Genomic DNA, 13,573 nt, shown 5'->3' with positions numbered 1-13,573 from the left:
AGAATATTAACAGGCTAGCATAAAAGCTCAGATCAATCTCAGATGACACAATTTTAATGACTAATGGTACTTTGTCATTTTTTTAGCTCTTTCGTGCCAATAGCTTCTTCACTAACCATTACAGACACTTCCCATTTTGCCTTTCTTTGATTTTTTTGTAAATGCTGTAGCTTTAAGGAAAAAAGGCTTTGCCAATAAACAATGCATTTTTTAGCTAACACATTATACTGGTTCTTACTAGGGTAAGGACTCAACTTCAAAAATAGTGCAATTTCCACTGTATCTGAAGAAATGTTTTGTAGTCCTTTTTGTCAGACATTTATAATTTACTATTACTTAAATCAATACAATGCCAAGTAGAGTAGGAAAATTAGAAAGTCTTTCTCTGAACAGCTTTCAAGCAAAATTGTTTAAATAAAGAAGTGACAAAAATGAAGTGATTTTGTTACTTCACTGCTCAGAAAGAACAAAGATTAAGTCCTTTTCATTTAAAAAAGAAAATACTATCTAATAGTAAAAGCACATTCCTTCCCCAAACACTTTTTACCCTACTTTCATAATTTATAACACAATATGAGCCAATATGCTATACTGTCAACAACTACAGTATTTTTAGTTGATTCTTCTACAGTGCATCAAATAACGAAAGAAGATGTATTAACGGCTATTATAAAAACATTCCTAAGTATAACTGTATTCTGGATATCACTTGTACTGTCCTTGCTATCTGAACTCTGTTTCTGCTTGGAGACTTCAATTACATCAGTTGGTGAGGATTCTTAACAACAGTCTCCAACCTATACTCAAAGCAGCAAAGTATCCATAAATAAGGTGCCAACCAGCTATTGCTTACTAATTGTGAGGCATGCTTTATCCTCTCCACAATCCCATCATGGCCCAGGTACTGCAAGGAGAGCCACAGTGGCAGGGCTCGGAGCTTCTCTACAGGCTGACTTGATGTCAGCCCAGCGGCTAAGGACTAAAGAGAAAAACAAACAATAAACAAACCATTACTAACCTCTCTTCAATTATTCCAATTTTGCAACTTATGGAATATGCCGCAGCTTAAATAGGCAAGATTGTGCAAATTATAATTTAGATGCTTACGAAGAACAAGGCACTACACCATGATCAAAATTACGGTTTCAAGACTCTGAGAATAACGACTGAGAAGCTGAACATACCAAAGATGGATCCTCATGTCGGTAGAGTGTCACTGCAGGTACAGCTGGGAGGCCCAGCCAGGAACCCAGAGTAAGAGTCATGCTGTCACATTTTGTAGCAGCCTGAAGTTTATTACAATGAGCAGAATATAAGCCATATAAATTTTAATAAGATCATGACCTTAAAATCTAGAGCACATTACTAAGTTTCTAGATACAGTAAGACATACCAGTACAGAAGAGGAGACATAACCCAAGGCCAAAGTTGCCAAATTCACACTAGAAAAAGAAAGTGGGTTTAGCAGATATTAACCATGTATTAAGAAATAACATTTTAATCTTCAGTTTAAATATTTCATGTTTATATGTAAAGGGAGGTAATTTTTGCTTGTGTATTTTTCACTGGCAATGCAGTAGATGTTGCTACTTGCTTTTCCAAAATTGAAAACCCTAAAGTAAAAATCAATTTCAATCTAAAAATGTTTCAGTCCAACCCTTCAGGAAGTCATTCCCCAAAGCACTACTTATAATTCAGCACTGATTTGGCATCAGAAATAAACAGCATGCAAATATACCACTGCACAATGAAATAGCAAAAGAAACGGAGCCTCTACCCCAGGCCAAAAACAAAAAAAAAAAGAAAAATCTTAGAGCATTGGAGTCTTCATTAACACTGTCTAAGTTCTTGAAACTTCTTTTCCTATTGGTTTAATCCTTCTCTAGCTATGCTGCACGCTGCATTTGCAGCGGTCTTCTTGACAATGCTCACTGAAGTGCCATCTCTTCCACACTCGTTTCATTCTCCTTTCTCATTCTCAATAATCACTGTATAATGTCACCCCTGACTTATCCTATAAGGTTCCTTTTAATTCATATTCCAGGCTCTTCAAAGCAAAGGCAGGTAAGATTACCATCTGAGTAAAAGTAACTACTGACCTATGCTGAAATAACCACTCCAATTAATTATTCTCATATATGTAACTAGCATTTATGACAAATTTCTTTTATGACAATAATTTATGACAAAATTCTTACTACTTAAAATGCTTAATATGACAAAGAAAGATGATCCTATGGCTCTCTACTAGCTGGTTAGCTGTAAGATTATGAGCTATCTGCTATTCTTGTTAATGAATATAGTTCTACAGAAATAAATGTAAAGTTTCATACCCTTCTACATGGAGCCACATGTTATACTGCTCACAAAGTTCCTTCAGTCGGCCAAGTTTATCTGTGTGCCCAGCACCTGGAGTCCCTTTGTGGAAAAGGAAAGAAGGCAATGACAAAGGATATGCCTGCAGACTAGGACTCTACATAAAAGAACCTCTTGTGCTGTTGTCAAAAAAGTCACACAAGAGCAGGATGGATGATGTTTGCAAAGAGCCCACTATAGACATATTAGTATCTGGTGCATTGTTACTACCGAGCAATTGGAACTCTAGACAAAAAAACTAAAGATACTTGTTTTGTTTGTAAGATGCGATGTAATTTTTTTTTACATATCTATTTATATATTATTTACTTATTATATTGTTATTTATTATTACATAAATATGTTTATATTATTAAATTATTGATATACAATATTAATATATCATTGCATATTTATATTTTAACATATAGACATGTAAGAAATACTTAGAAAGTTAGATGTCTCAGGCACTAAAAGACACAGCAGCCTCAGATAAGAAATGCAGATATTTTTAATATGTTCAAAATATGACCTCCATGGAAGAAAACTAAGCCAAGACTAACATCTCAGATATTTTTCCAACCGCAAAGCAAGTAACAGTCACCACCTTCCTTCATATTCAAAACAAGTTTTGTTCATGAGCAGTTCTCTTTAATTAACACGAAAACTTCTAAAGTTTAACTTTTCTAATGAACTTTTCAGGCTAAAATTGATGGCACATCTATCAAAAATTTCTGAAGTGTTAATGTGAACCTGATTTTCAGCAAGAGATTTGCTTTCACTAACAGAAGTTCTAGTCATATTTGTACATCTACTGACAAGCAGATCTGTCACAGTACAATACAACTTTAAATCAACTAAATAAATACCCCTCTAGACAGATGATTATTGTGTGGTCATTAGAATATTTCCTGATATTCCTTGATACATAATCACTAAGCTGTTCAATGCATTTTTATTTTGGATTTTATATATGTTCACAAAATAAAGTGTTTTTTTAATTATTGTTTGCCCACCACAGCACTTACCAGCATTTGCAACAAGCAACAAAGGCAGTTTTCCAGACTCAACATCATCTTTAATCACTCTGTCCAACAAAGCAACATCCTGTTATCAATAAAAAAAAATATATGTAATTATATATATGTTTGTCAAACCACACAGAATTGTTTCTCCTAAACTGGAAAAATGCATACAGTGTGAAAATGGACAGCATTCTGAAGTTCTGAAAAACATTCTTAATGTCTTAGTTTGTGGCTTGCAGTTTCTTCTTCCCAAAGGTAAAACAACTTGAAGGTCAGATAAAGCATTTGTGAAAAACACAACACAAATACATTGTGCAGTTTGTAAACATGCCTCCAAATACACATATTCTATATCCTGGACTAAGAAGCATCTTACTATATGCCATTAGAAATATCTTGCATATGACAAGACCAAGATGCAACCTGCTGGCTCTTCAGACGATTTCAATCTACAATTTGTACAGAAGACATAGAGGTCAAAAAAGTAAGTACGTTAATAAGCTTTTCCTAACAATATACTTGACCTTCACTTAACAAGGCTTAAAAACCCCCAAAACCAAACCAAACCAAACCAACTAAACCAAAGCCACCCCACAAAATCAGAAGAGCTCTTTAAGACAAACTTACCATTTGGTGCTGAGATCCAAACATAGTGTTACAAGGCACATGGCATATGCAAGAAAGGGGTAACCCTAGCTGCAATAAAAATGATGAAATTTCAACAAGCAAGACATACTTATTTCAAGTGTCCATAGAAATATATACAAAAAAAAGTAAAAATGACAATAAAAAGTTGGATATCACATTAAAAAGTACATTTCCTGCTAAAACTTATAATCAAATTAATAGCAGAGAATAGAAAGCACAGGAAAAACTGGAAAAAAAACCCAACAAAAAACCAGTCACCTTTTTGTTAGCACATCAACTGCATTCAGTTTCTCTAATGAGATACTATGCTCTGTACAACAGCCTAAACTCAATCCACTTTCCCTTGGCCACTCCTGCAATTAATGTATCCTGTAGGCAAACGTACTTTGTGCATGGGCCATGTTCCACCAGAGGTTCACAGTTATTTCACTGAGTACAGAGGAATCTACCCACTTTAATCATACAGCTCAGTTGACTATTCATGCTTGAAAGTCTTAAGTTCTTCCTTTGATAGGGAGGCAAATTCCAGATAACTTTTGCACCATTAACATAAGGGGGAACTGGGGAATCAAGATCTCTCATATTTTGATTTTTAACTTGCAAGATTACTAGACAAGTCAAATGGAGTTGATCATACCCATCACTGAACAGAAGACGAAGCAAATTCAGAGAACCACAGTTACAGAGTAGTTTGTTTTTATCCTTTAACAGAACATGAAGACTCCCTTCCCCTCCCACTTCCTGTTGTGGTGCTGTTTAGTCACACTGCCATTGTTTCTACTATGAGGAAAAATAAGTAGGTTTTCAAAATCACCAAAGTTATGTTTGCCTGGGGATACATGTATTCAGTCAAAATAAGGGGACTGGGAAAAAGCTTGGAGAAATCTTCACTTCCAAAAGTGGAAGTTCCAGGCAGACACAAGGATCTAAAGGGAAATTTTCACTGGCTCCAGCCAGTTTAAAGACTGCTGCCAGCAGTGTACCCCACTGTGCCGCAAGTACCAGTCTGCTGCAGGAGAAGTCTGAACAAATCTTTAAAACTTAAATTTCAAGTAGGCAATATGAAACCAGGTAGGTTCTACTTGCAGCTAAAACCCCAATTTATCCACTTTACCTGATTGCAGAGAGCTTGGCCCAAGCCTGTTCTAGCTGCAGAACTAATGTATATGACAGGCTGCTTAGAATATAGCACGTTAAATCCTTCTATTGTATAATCTTCATAACGTGTGTGAATAACAAGTCGACAGATTTTTAGGAGACCTTCACGATCATCTTCATGATAATATGCTGATCCATTTTCATACCTGCAAGAAAAGCTGAGTAAATATGACCAACAAAACCAATAACCAGTTTAGTGGCTAAAATAACATTAACCAGCAATAGGAGCTCACAAGAGGACAAAGATGACAGATTTAAAACACTTCTGTTTTCCCAGGATGAGCTAGAAGGAAACTTTTATAAGACAGGATGAGATTTAAAGTGAGGGAAGCCTAGTATATATTGTCATTTAGATTCAGATATAAAGTGAGAAAGAAAACACATCTGGATTCCTAAGGATTGCCTTTATAAAGTTCAAAACCTTGCTTAATAAGAGCAGAATGGGGGAGGAAATACACAAAAGGTTTCATCTGGTTTTAATACATATGTAAATTCTGAACTGCTAATTTTAAGCAGAATGCAACCTGACATTCTTTAAGTTAGTAAAACTGGAATAAGATGTATGAAGTAAGGTAAATGGCCAGAAAACGGCAAACTTTATCACCACATCTGAAATCAAGGTATTTTCTAATACCCAAATTTACTGATGCCATTTGTATTTTAGTGAGTTTGAAAATAAGACCACAGTTTATTACAATCTATTCAACACACTAGAAGACAATTTTCCAAAGGTTTGAAATATGTGAGTTACATAAGTGAAGTATATTTTTTCCCCAGGAATATTTTAATGATTTTATGGCTATTTTGCCTTCTATCTGACTTACTAGGCATGTTTCTCTGGGGCTCATGAGGGTGTTGGGGAGTGCGTCTGCTCCTTCCCCACCTTTTTTTAACCCTTCTAAGAATCAAACTCAGATCAGCACTTTGACATTTACAGTCACGAAACTGGAGCAAAATAAACAAAGAAGAGTTAAGGTAAGAGTGTTCCACATTGAGGGCAATCCCTCAGCTGTCTTACCTATAGATAAGAGCAACAGTGAAAGTAGCAGGTATGTCAATTTATTATGCAACTTGCAAGTTAGATCTTCTTTCAGCATTTTTGTGCAACATGCAAGTCAGTGCTCTTGCACAGTATAGGAGTGGCATTTATCAACAAGTTTACATAAAGGCCCTGAAACATCTCAAGTTATCAGGGACTACCTGATGTGCACACACTGCTGGGGGTTTTGGGTGGGCTTTTTTGTTTTTGTTTTTTGGCTTCAGGAAGGAAAAGAGGAAAAAAAAAAAAAAAAGGACTTTCTTATTACTTAATCTCCCCCCTCCCAACACCCTCACACAGTTCACTCCTATTCTTCCCATATGGAACAGTTTAAGGTATCTATGCCACATGATGAAACAGGCATGTATGAAAAACTTCAGTGTACTGTAAATTTCAGGAGTGTCATCTACCATACCTGGAAAAATAAACTAGATCCTGGAAGAGCAAAGAAGTTAATCGAAAATATCTTTTAAAAATATATGATGTATCCCAAGCCTCAGCAGCATCGCATATACCTCAAGAAGCAAGAATGCAACAAGAATGCAGTTAAACATCTGACAAACTGTATGTCTGCAACTGTACTCTGGCCCTTAGTTACACCACAGAGCTCATATAAAAGGTTTTTTTACAGCAACCATGTTACTAGCAAGTTCCTGCATTCAACAAGCAGTTTCTTTTATTTATTTTTTTTAATTATGTGAAGTCTTTCAAGTGTTTCAAAGAATATTTCTAAGTTTGTGGCACAATGGTTTCTTTTGTTGACATCCTCAGTGCAGTCACACATGTTTTTGAACAATTATCACTGCTTAGTCATACATAAGTTATTCGCAGTGACTCACCTGAACAGCCTGCAGAGCCAGAGAGTAGTATCGGAAAGGATCCTTGTTGTGAGCTTTCTCAGTCTTTCCCTGTCTAGCACTGAAATATAAGCAGCCAAACTATGTCCCAGTAGAGCCATGTGACCCTGTTCACCAACGTTTTGAAGTCTGCAAGCCAGAACAGAGTTAACTGCCAACTAAATACAAGTCATGAACACTACAGTGATTTTACATTTGCACATTTTTACTGTAGAGTGACAGAATTTGTAGACATGCAAGTTTAAATGCATAGCAGAGAAGTACAGTATACCACAGCCGCTTTCCTGCCATTGTGCATTACATACTGAAGTGCCAGTACAGACAAAAGAAAAGCACTTGCACACTTCACTTGGCCTAGCTGTGTATGGCATCACCTCAGGTTCTTTTTTAGCCCATCAGCTAGCATAAACTGGAACTAAGCACCTTATCTGCTTTGGGACTTTAAAGTGCATTAAACACATACCTTTCTCTCCTCATGCAGTCAAAAGTCAGGAGAATAATTATCTTTAGAGGCACAGCTTTAATCAGTTTGTTAGGGATTTTTTTTTTTTTTTTAATTTTTTTAATTTCCAAACTGTTTCCTAAGTGTTATTTTTCAAAAACCTTCTGCAGATTAGTTAGCATTATTTCCATTTTGTAGAAAAATGGGAACAAATTATCTTTTCCTTCTTTTTTTTTAATCTACAGGGAGAGATGGTAAAAAATGTATTGGCATTCATAGTTTTGTAAGACTTTCAGACTTAAAACAACTTTCAGAAAGTAGAAAACAAAATGAGCTGTCACATCAGAAATCAGGGCTCACTATATAATCTAAACTGCCTTTAGAAAGCTGCATGGTTGCACAATATCTTTACAGTTTAAAATACTTAAATGTGTAAGTTCTATAATAACCAAAATGTAACAAACTCAGGTATCTTCCACATACAATAATTCATATGGGCTTTACCGGTAGGTCTGTGAGGTTTCCTCTTCCTCCTCTCCATGCATTAAGTTCTGAACCAACTCAAGTATGCTCACCATATCCTGGCCACTGGCATACCAGAAAGGGGAAAACAAAAACCACAAAAGAGGTAAATACCAGCATCCAACGAAGAGGCTATTTCAGACACTGCACTTGTATAGCAACAAAAACAGTTCCTTACTCTCAGAAACACAGATCATGAAGACATGGTTGCTGAATCAACTAATCCAAAACCCTACTTAATTATAGTAAGACACTTCAATAAGTATGAACTCAGACTTTTAGAAAATACATTCACTAAGAAAATTTGGACTGAAAAGTTTGGCTTGGCAATGTTTAATTGCTTACTGCTACACAGCGAAGTAATGTAGTAGCTAAGGATCCAAGTTTCTCTTTACATAATCCAGCCTCAGCTCACAAACTCAGCACATCTCTTAAGTAATAACCTACAAATATTAGTCTCTAGTAAACAAAAGCTACATTAGACTTCTGACATGATGCACTCTAGTATAGCAAAACTAGAAGAGATCCACAGCACTTCAACTTGTATAATTCCAAGGAGAAATTACAGTAGTATAAGAACTTACGCTCTGACAGCTGAAATTGCTGTTTATTCTTAGAAGAGCTAATTCAGTGTCTCCACTCAAAACCAAGTTTAGGTTATGTACATAAAAAAAAGACTTAAATAAATCTTGCAGTACTTTTTGGAGTGCTAGCTTGGACTCCTGCAGGATCATCTTCCAAAGAGGCTAGGAACAATTTAAATTATAGTTTTCAGGTACCATGATCTTACTTGCCTTATGCACGAGAGCTCCATGCAATCTGTTAAGCCAGCTGTGCTGAAAAGCTATGCTGTTTGTGGTGGTTATTTTTTAAGAAGTTTTCTACCTTACCAGTCTCAGGAGTTTTTGTGGTTTGGGGTTTTTTTTGTTGTTGTTTGGCTTTGGTTTGTTTTTTTGTTGTGGGATTTTTTTTTCCTAATGGGTGTTTTAATGCTTCTTTATAGCACAAATATATCTATGTTTAAGCCTCAATCACAGCTGTATGGACCAAGACTTCATTAGATAGCAACAGTTCAAAATTTAAGGACAAGTAATCCTTTCTAATTCCTCCTATGTGAGTATGGAAATAACTGGCACGATCTTAATCTTCCCCCTCCTTCCACTGTGTGAGCATGGAAAAAGGTGACATAAAGCCTGGCAAATTTTCATGTTTGCATTAATACAGAAGCTGCCTGGAAAACAAACATGTTACAGATTTTTGTATTATAAATGTTGAAAACTAAATAGCATTAGCTAAAAATTGTGCCTACCTGCCTTGGAGTGGTCCAGGAATATCCTTCCGTGCATACTTCTTTTCATTTTCCTCTTCCACTTTTCTAAGTTATAGACAAAAGAGTAAACTAAGTGTTTAATATCTGTTTTATAACATCAAATATGTATTGACTTTGACTTGCGGAAATACATTTTGACATGGTTGCAATCTATTTCACTGACAACAGGTTCACAAATAAGTCAGGCGAGACCTATGTAAGAATTTAGCTCAAACTGAATGAAAGTGTTCCTAAGTTTTGGGGGGTTTAGGTCTTTAACAGAAAATGTCAGATTTACAGAAGTGCCATGTATATAGGAATTAAAAGTTACTTGCACAGCAGTAAGGAAAAAAAAAAAAATCTAACATCTCTGAAAAAACAGAATCACTAGAATGGCTCTGAATATTACAGAACATGCATAAAAATATGTACATTTCTTTTTAAAATCCCATCATTTAAGAAACAATGGTAATTTGTTCAGGTATGATAGCATGACCTTAAACTACTAGGAAAATTAGTTCCTTCCTGCTTCATGACAGCAACATTAATAATCCTCCCCTTAGCACAAACAGGTATTATTTTTGTAGTTATTATCCTTTGCACATACCTTTGATTGTCTTCTAGCATCTTCATTGCCTCATTCAGATTCTTTCCCATTTCTGCTAAAGTAGGGTCCACCATCTTTCAGGAAGAAAAGATAACGTTTAAGAAAAGTAACCCCCAAAACATTAATCTTACTACTGTCCCCACAACATCTTCAATACAAATTCATTCAGCCGGATTCTTTTAACTAGTCTGTGTACACTCTTTTCAAAATAACAGTATGTTGAATATCCTGGATGCAAAATATACAAAATAAGAACATACTATTAATCTAAAATAACCCCAAAGAAAACTCAAATGTCATGTGGATTTTGTTACTGACAGGCCCATTTTTTTCTCTACAAGGAAAGTCAGAACTTTTCCTCATGAATAATGAAAGAAAGAGCACTGAAAGTCAAGGATTTGAAAGATGTGAGGTGTTCGAGGACTATTTTAATGCTTTAGATAAAAAACTAAGTATGTGCCACTTTAGCCCAATTGCATGATTTGTTTGCTTGTTTTCATAGCCATTCTACACCAGCAAGAAAACTTGAACTATTCATTTAAATGTAAATATTTAAATGTGGTCCTACTAAAAAAACACCACCAAACCAACAACAAAAAAAACCAAAACACCACCACCAAACCAAAACCAAACCACCCTTCTAAGGGACACCCTAATCTTTCTACAGAGTACGGAAAACAGTGACAAGTTCAAAAGCAAGTAAATGCTATTTCCAAAGAACTGCTTTTGCTCTGGATAAGTCTCTTTTATGAAATTTAACCCAAGAAGCCTGGCAGACACTTGTGACATTGAGACAAGAGATCTGGACAGGAACGTTTACCCATTTAAGGATTACATACCATCTAGAAGCTTCCAGAGAATGTGAAAGGTATCATCTGGCAGAGTCTGATTTATCTATAGACTGTATTTGAAAAATAAATATACACCAGTATGAAGGTAGCAGGTACCACCACTGATAAGACCCATCTCATTTGACTGAAACCCTCAAGATTCTCAGGTGACCCTGTTACACAGTTTCTTCTCTCTCCCTCTGCTTCCCAAATATACTGCAAGCTTAGCCTCCATAAATTCAGCATCAACCCTTTTTCAAGGGATCAGCCCACATACCAAAGCCTCTAGGGTTAACCACTTACACTGCTGCTGAGGTTCAGAGGTCCTAGGGGTTAAAAATAAAAAATCCAGACCAAGTTTGATATTTAAACTTACACCACCCATGCTGCAGAAATAGAATAGCTTGTCTGCTACAGAATTTGAGGAACACTTTTCCTAAAGGCCTGAACATGCTTTCCATGGCTGCTGATGGAAACGAATGCAACTTTTGCAACCATGCAACACGGGCACGCACGTTTGTTCATGCAAAAGGAAATTTAATCACAGAAAGTAGTGGAATAATTTCCATGAAGATTTTACACAAGTTTCATGCAGAGGACTAATCAAGAAGAGAAAAATAAATTATGCTGAGAGTTCCCATATGTTCAAAGCCTATTTTTACCAAAATATTTAGAGATTTAACTCATATTATAGCAAGTGGTAGGTGGCTGAAAGAATCAGTACCCAGGAATGGTCACAGTGGCTCAAACCAAAATTGATAGTGCTCTGTATTCTGTTGCTTTAGAATTGGCCAGCAACAAATGTTTCAGGGAAGAACAAAGGAACAGTGTAAGTAAGTATTCAGCAGTAGTTTCCCACAAAAGCTCCCAGCATTTAGCAATAAATGTGGGGTTTTTTTACACTGCTGGCTTGTAGGTACAACATCCACTCCTATGAGGGCCATGACTTAGTTACGCACCGAGTGAAAAAGCAGGATAAATGCATAGTCATAAAATGCAACGACTCATCATAGAGGTTAAAAAAAAACAACCAACCAAAACCAAAAAAACAACACATACTCCGAATACAATAGATATAGCTAGAAGACAAATCTAAATATGATCATTGACAATATTTCCACATATTTTCAGTGGTTTCCCGAGTTGCACTACATCAAAGAAGCTCTGAAAAGAAATCTTACTTAAAAAAAAAAGGAAATAAAAACCAGGTCTGCTGCTGGGAGCTTGTAATCAGGTAGATATCATTTACTGATTATGCCCATCTCACATACTTTAAATTCAGGATGCCATAAAACACGATCAAAGGTAGTTATTCACTTGAACATTCCTCAGCATCATGAAGATAGTCAACTCACTCTGTTGTAGATAAGGACACAAGATGTAGAGGCATTATAAAAAGGGCTCCAAGGTGCTTTTGTTTGTTACTAACACAAAATTCACCTGTTAGAATTACATCAGATGTTAAAACCTGCACATGCTTACCTCGTGACTCAGCCTGTCTCACTTACTAGTAATTACACACGCATGAAACCTTTCTGCTGGCAGAATGAATACATAAAATATAGTTTTGAAAGTCTTACGAAGTTACACTAAACTCCAAAATGCTATGAAATCCAGAAATTCTTTGATTTGTTTTAATTTAAAAAATTAACTGAAATTCTGGGTTTAATTGGAAAATGAATCCCTGCTCTTTTTTTCCAATGGCTAAGTAGATATGCAGCAACTTACTTTCTCCTTTGAATTATGAGAAGCAAAAAAAACCCAACAAACCCTTTTTTCTACTGCATACTGAATTTTAGATAGGCTTCCTGCTCTGCTCACATTACTAAGGGCAGGGAGACAGAAAGAAGACTCTCCTTATTTTAAGCAGCAAGAAAAATAGGTGTGGCAAAGTTGCAGCAACAAACCATTCTGTTGTTTCTGAACAGATTTCAATAACATGCCATAATACGGTAGTACACTGCTTTAGTTCTGTCTGTAAGCAGGATCAAATGTGTATAAAATTCAAATAATAATAAACAGAAGACATTTTTCATGTTCTTGAACTGCTTTAAGAACACTGGTGGATGGGTTCTTGAATACTATGTCCTGAACCACAGGACATTTTTTCAGGAGGTTAAAACAGCTGCATTACTATATTAACTTTAATCTTTGCACTCAGTCCTGCCCCTGGTATCCCAGGATTTGACTCCAATCGATCACAGGTGATTCTTTGATGAGTTACAAGACATGCAATATCCTTTCAAGCTCTAAGGAGGTGCCAGCCACAGTTTCTTTCTTCAAGGAATCCATTCAGCACCAATACCTCCTGCTTCCTTAAGCCCTCCAAAGACCCTGACGTTCACTACCCTACTTTGACTTTCATCATTTGTTGCCTTAAAAATGTGTTAACCCTATTCACTCAGATTAACTCATGATAGGTTTGGCTTGTGGTTACTCCCTTATTTTGTAATTAATCTGTTACAATTTTTTTAAGCACTTTGAACTCTAAACCATTTCTGGTTTTATAGGCAGTATGTCACACCTTGGCAACCTGGCTGCTCTCCAGTTGCGATAAGACTGAACATTTATTACAAATTCAAAAAGGAGAATGTTTCATGTACCACTGGTTTACAGTCTTGATTTTGCATTTCTGTAGGCTGCATTCCTAATATAAGAAAGGAATGATTTTTAAACTGTCTACAGAAATTATTCTGTGTGTGCAAATTCACAGGTGCAACTCACGTATTTCATGAGCAGTATGCCTCATTTTCCCACTACAATGTTACATTTCACTAGAAG

At 36.0% G+C, this 13,573-nt stretch overlaps 1 protein-coding gene across 2 annotated transcripts in view; it reads right to left on the bottom strand.

Moving 5' to 3' along the window:
• Positions 1-13,573, bottom strand: part of PDXDC1 (pyridoxal dependent decarboxylase domain containing 1) — a 104,550-nt gene that overhangs the window by 12,473 nt on the left and 78,504 nt on the right. For both annotated transcript variants that reach the window (XM_061379417.1, XM_061379416.1), the window contains exons 2-12: positions 9,963-10,036; positions 9,356-9,421; positions 8,029-8,112; positions 7,065-7,211; positions 5,143-5,332; positions 4,008-4,076; positions 3,384-3,462; positions 2,334-2,418; positions 1,394-1,442; positions 1,185-1,286; positions 854-979 (exon numbers count right to left, since the gene is read on the bottom strand). In XM_061379417.1, coding sequence (XP_061235401.1) covers positions 854-979; positions 1,185-1,286; positions 1,394-1,442; positions 2,334-2,418; positions 3,384-3,462; positions 4,008-4,076; positions 5,143-5,332; positions 7,065-7,211; positions 8,029-8,112; positions 9,356-9,421; positions 9,963-10,036 — 1,071 coding nt within the window. The remainder of the gene's footprint in view (positions 1-853; positions 980-1,184; positions 1,287-1,393; positions 1,443-2,333; positions 2,419-3,383; positions 3,463-4,007; positions 4,077-5,142; positions 5,333-7,064; positions 7,212-8,028; positions 8,113-9,355; positions 9,422-9,962; positions 10,037-13,573) is intronic.

Source organism: Neopsephotus bourkii, unplaced genomic scaffold, assembly GCF_033783945.1.
Source record: "Neopsephotus bourkii isolate Nb327-2 ecotype Australia unplaced genomic scaffold, CSIRO-AGI_Nbou_v1 NB_1770, whole genome shotgun sequence".
In the NCBI taxonomy this organism is placed as follows: Eukaryota; Metazoa; Chordata; class Aves; order Psittaciformes; family Psittacidae; genus Neopsephotus; species Neopsephotus bourkii.
This window is presented reverse-complemented; position numbering and strand designations above follow the sequence as displayed.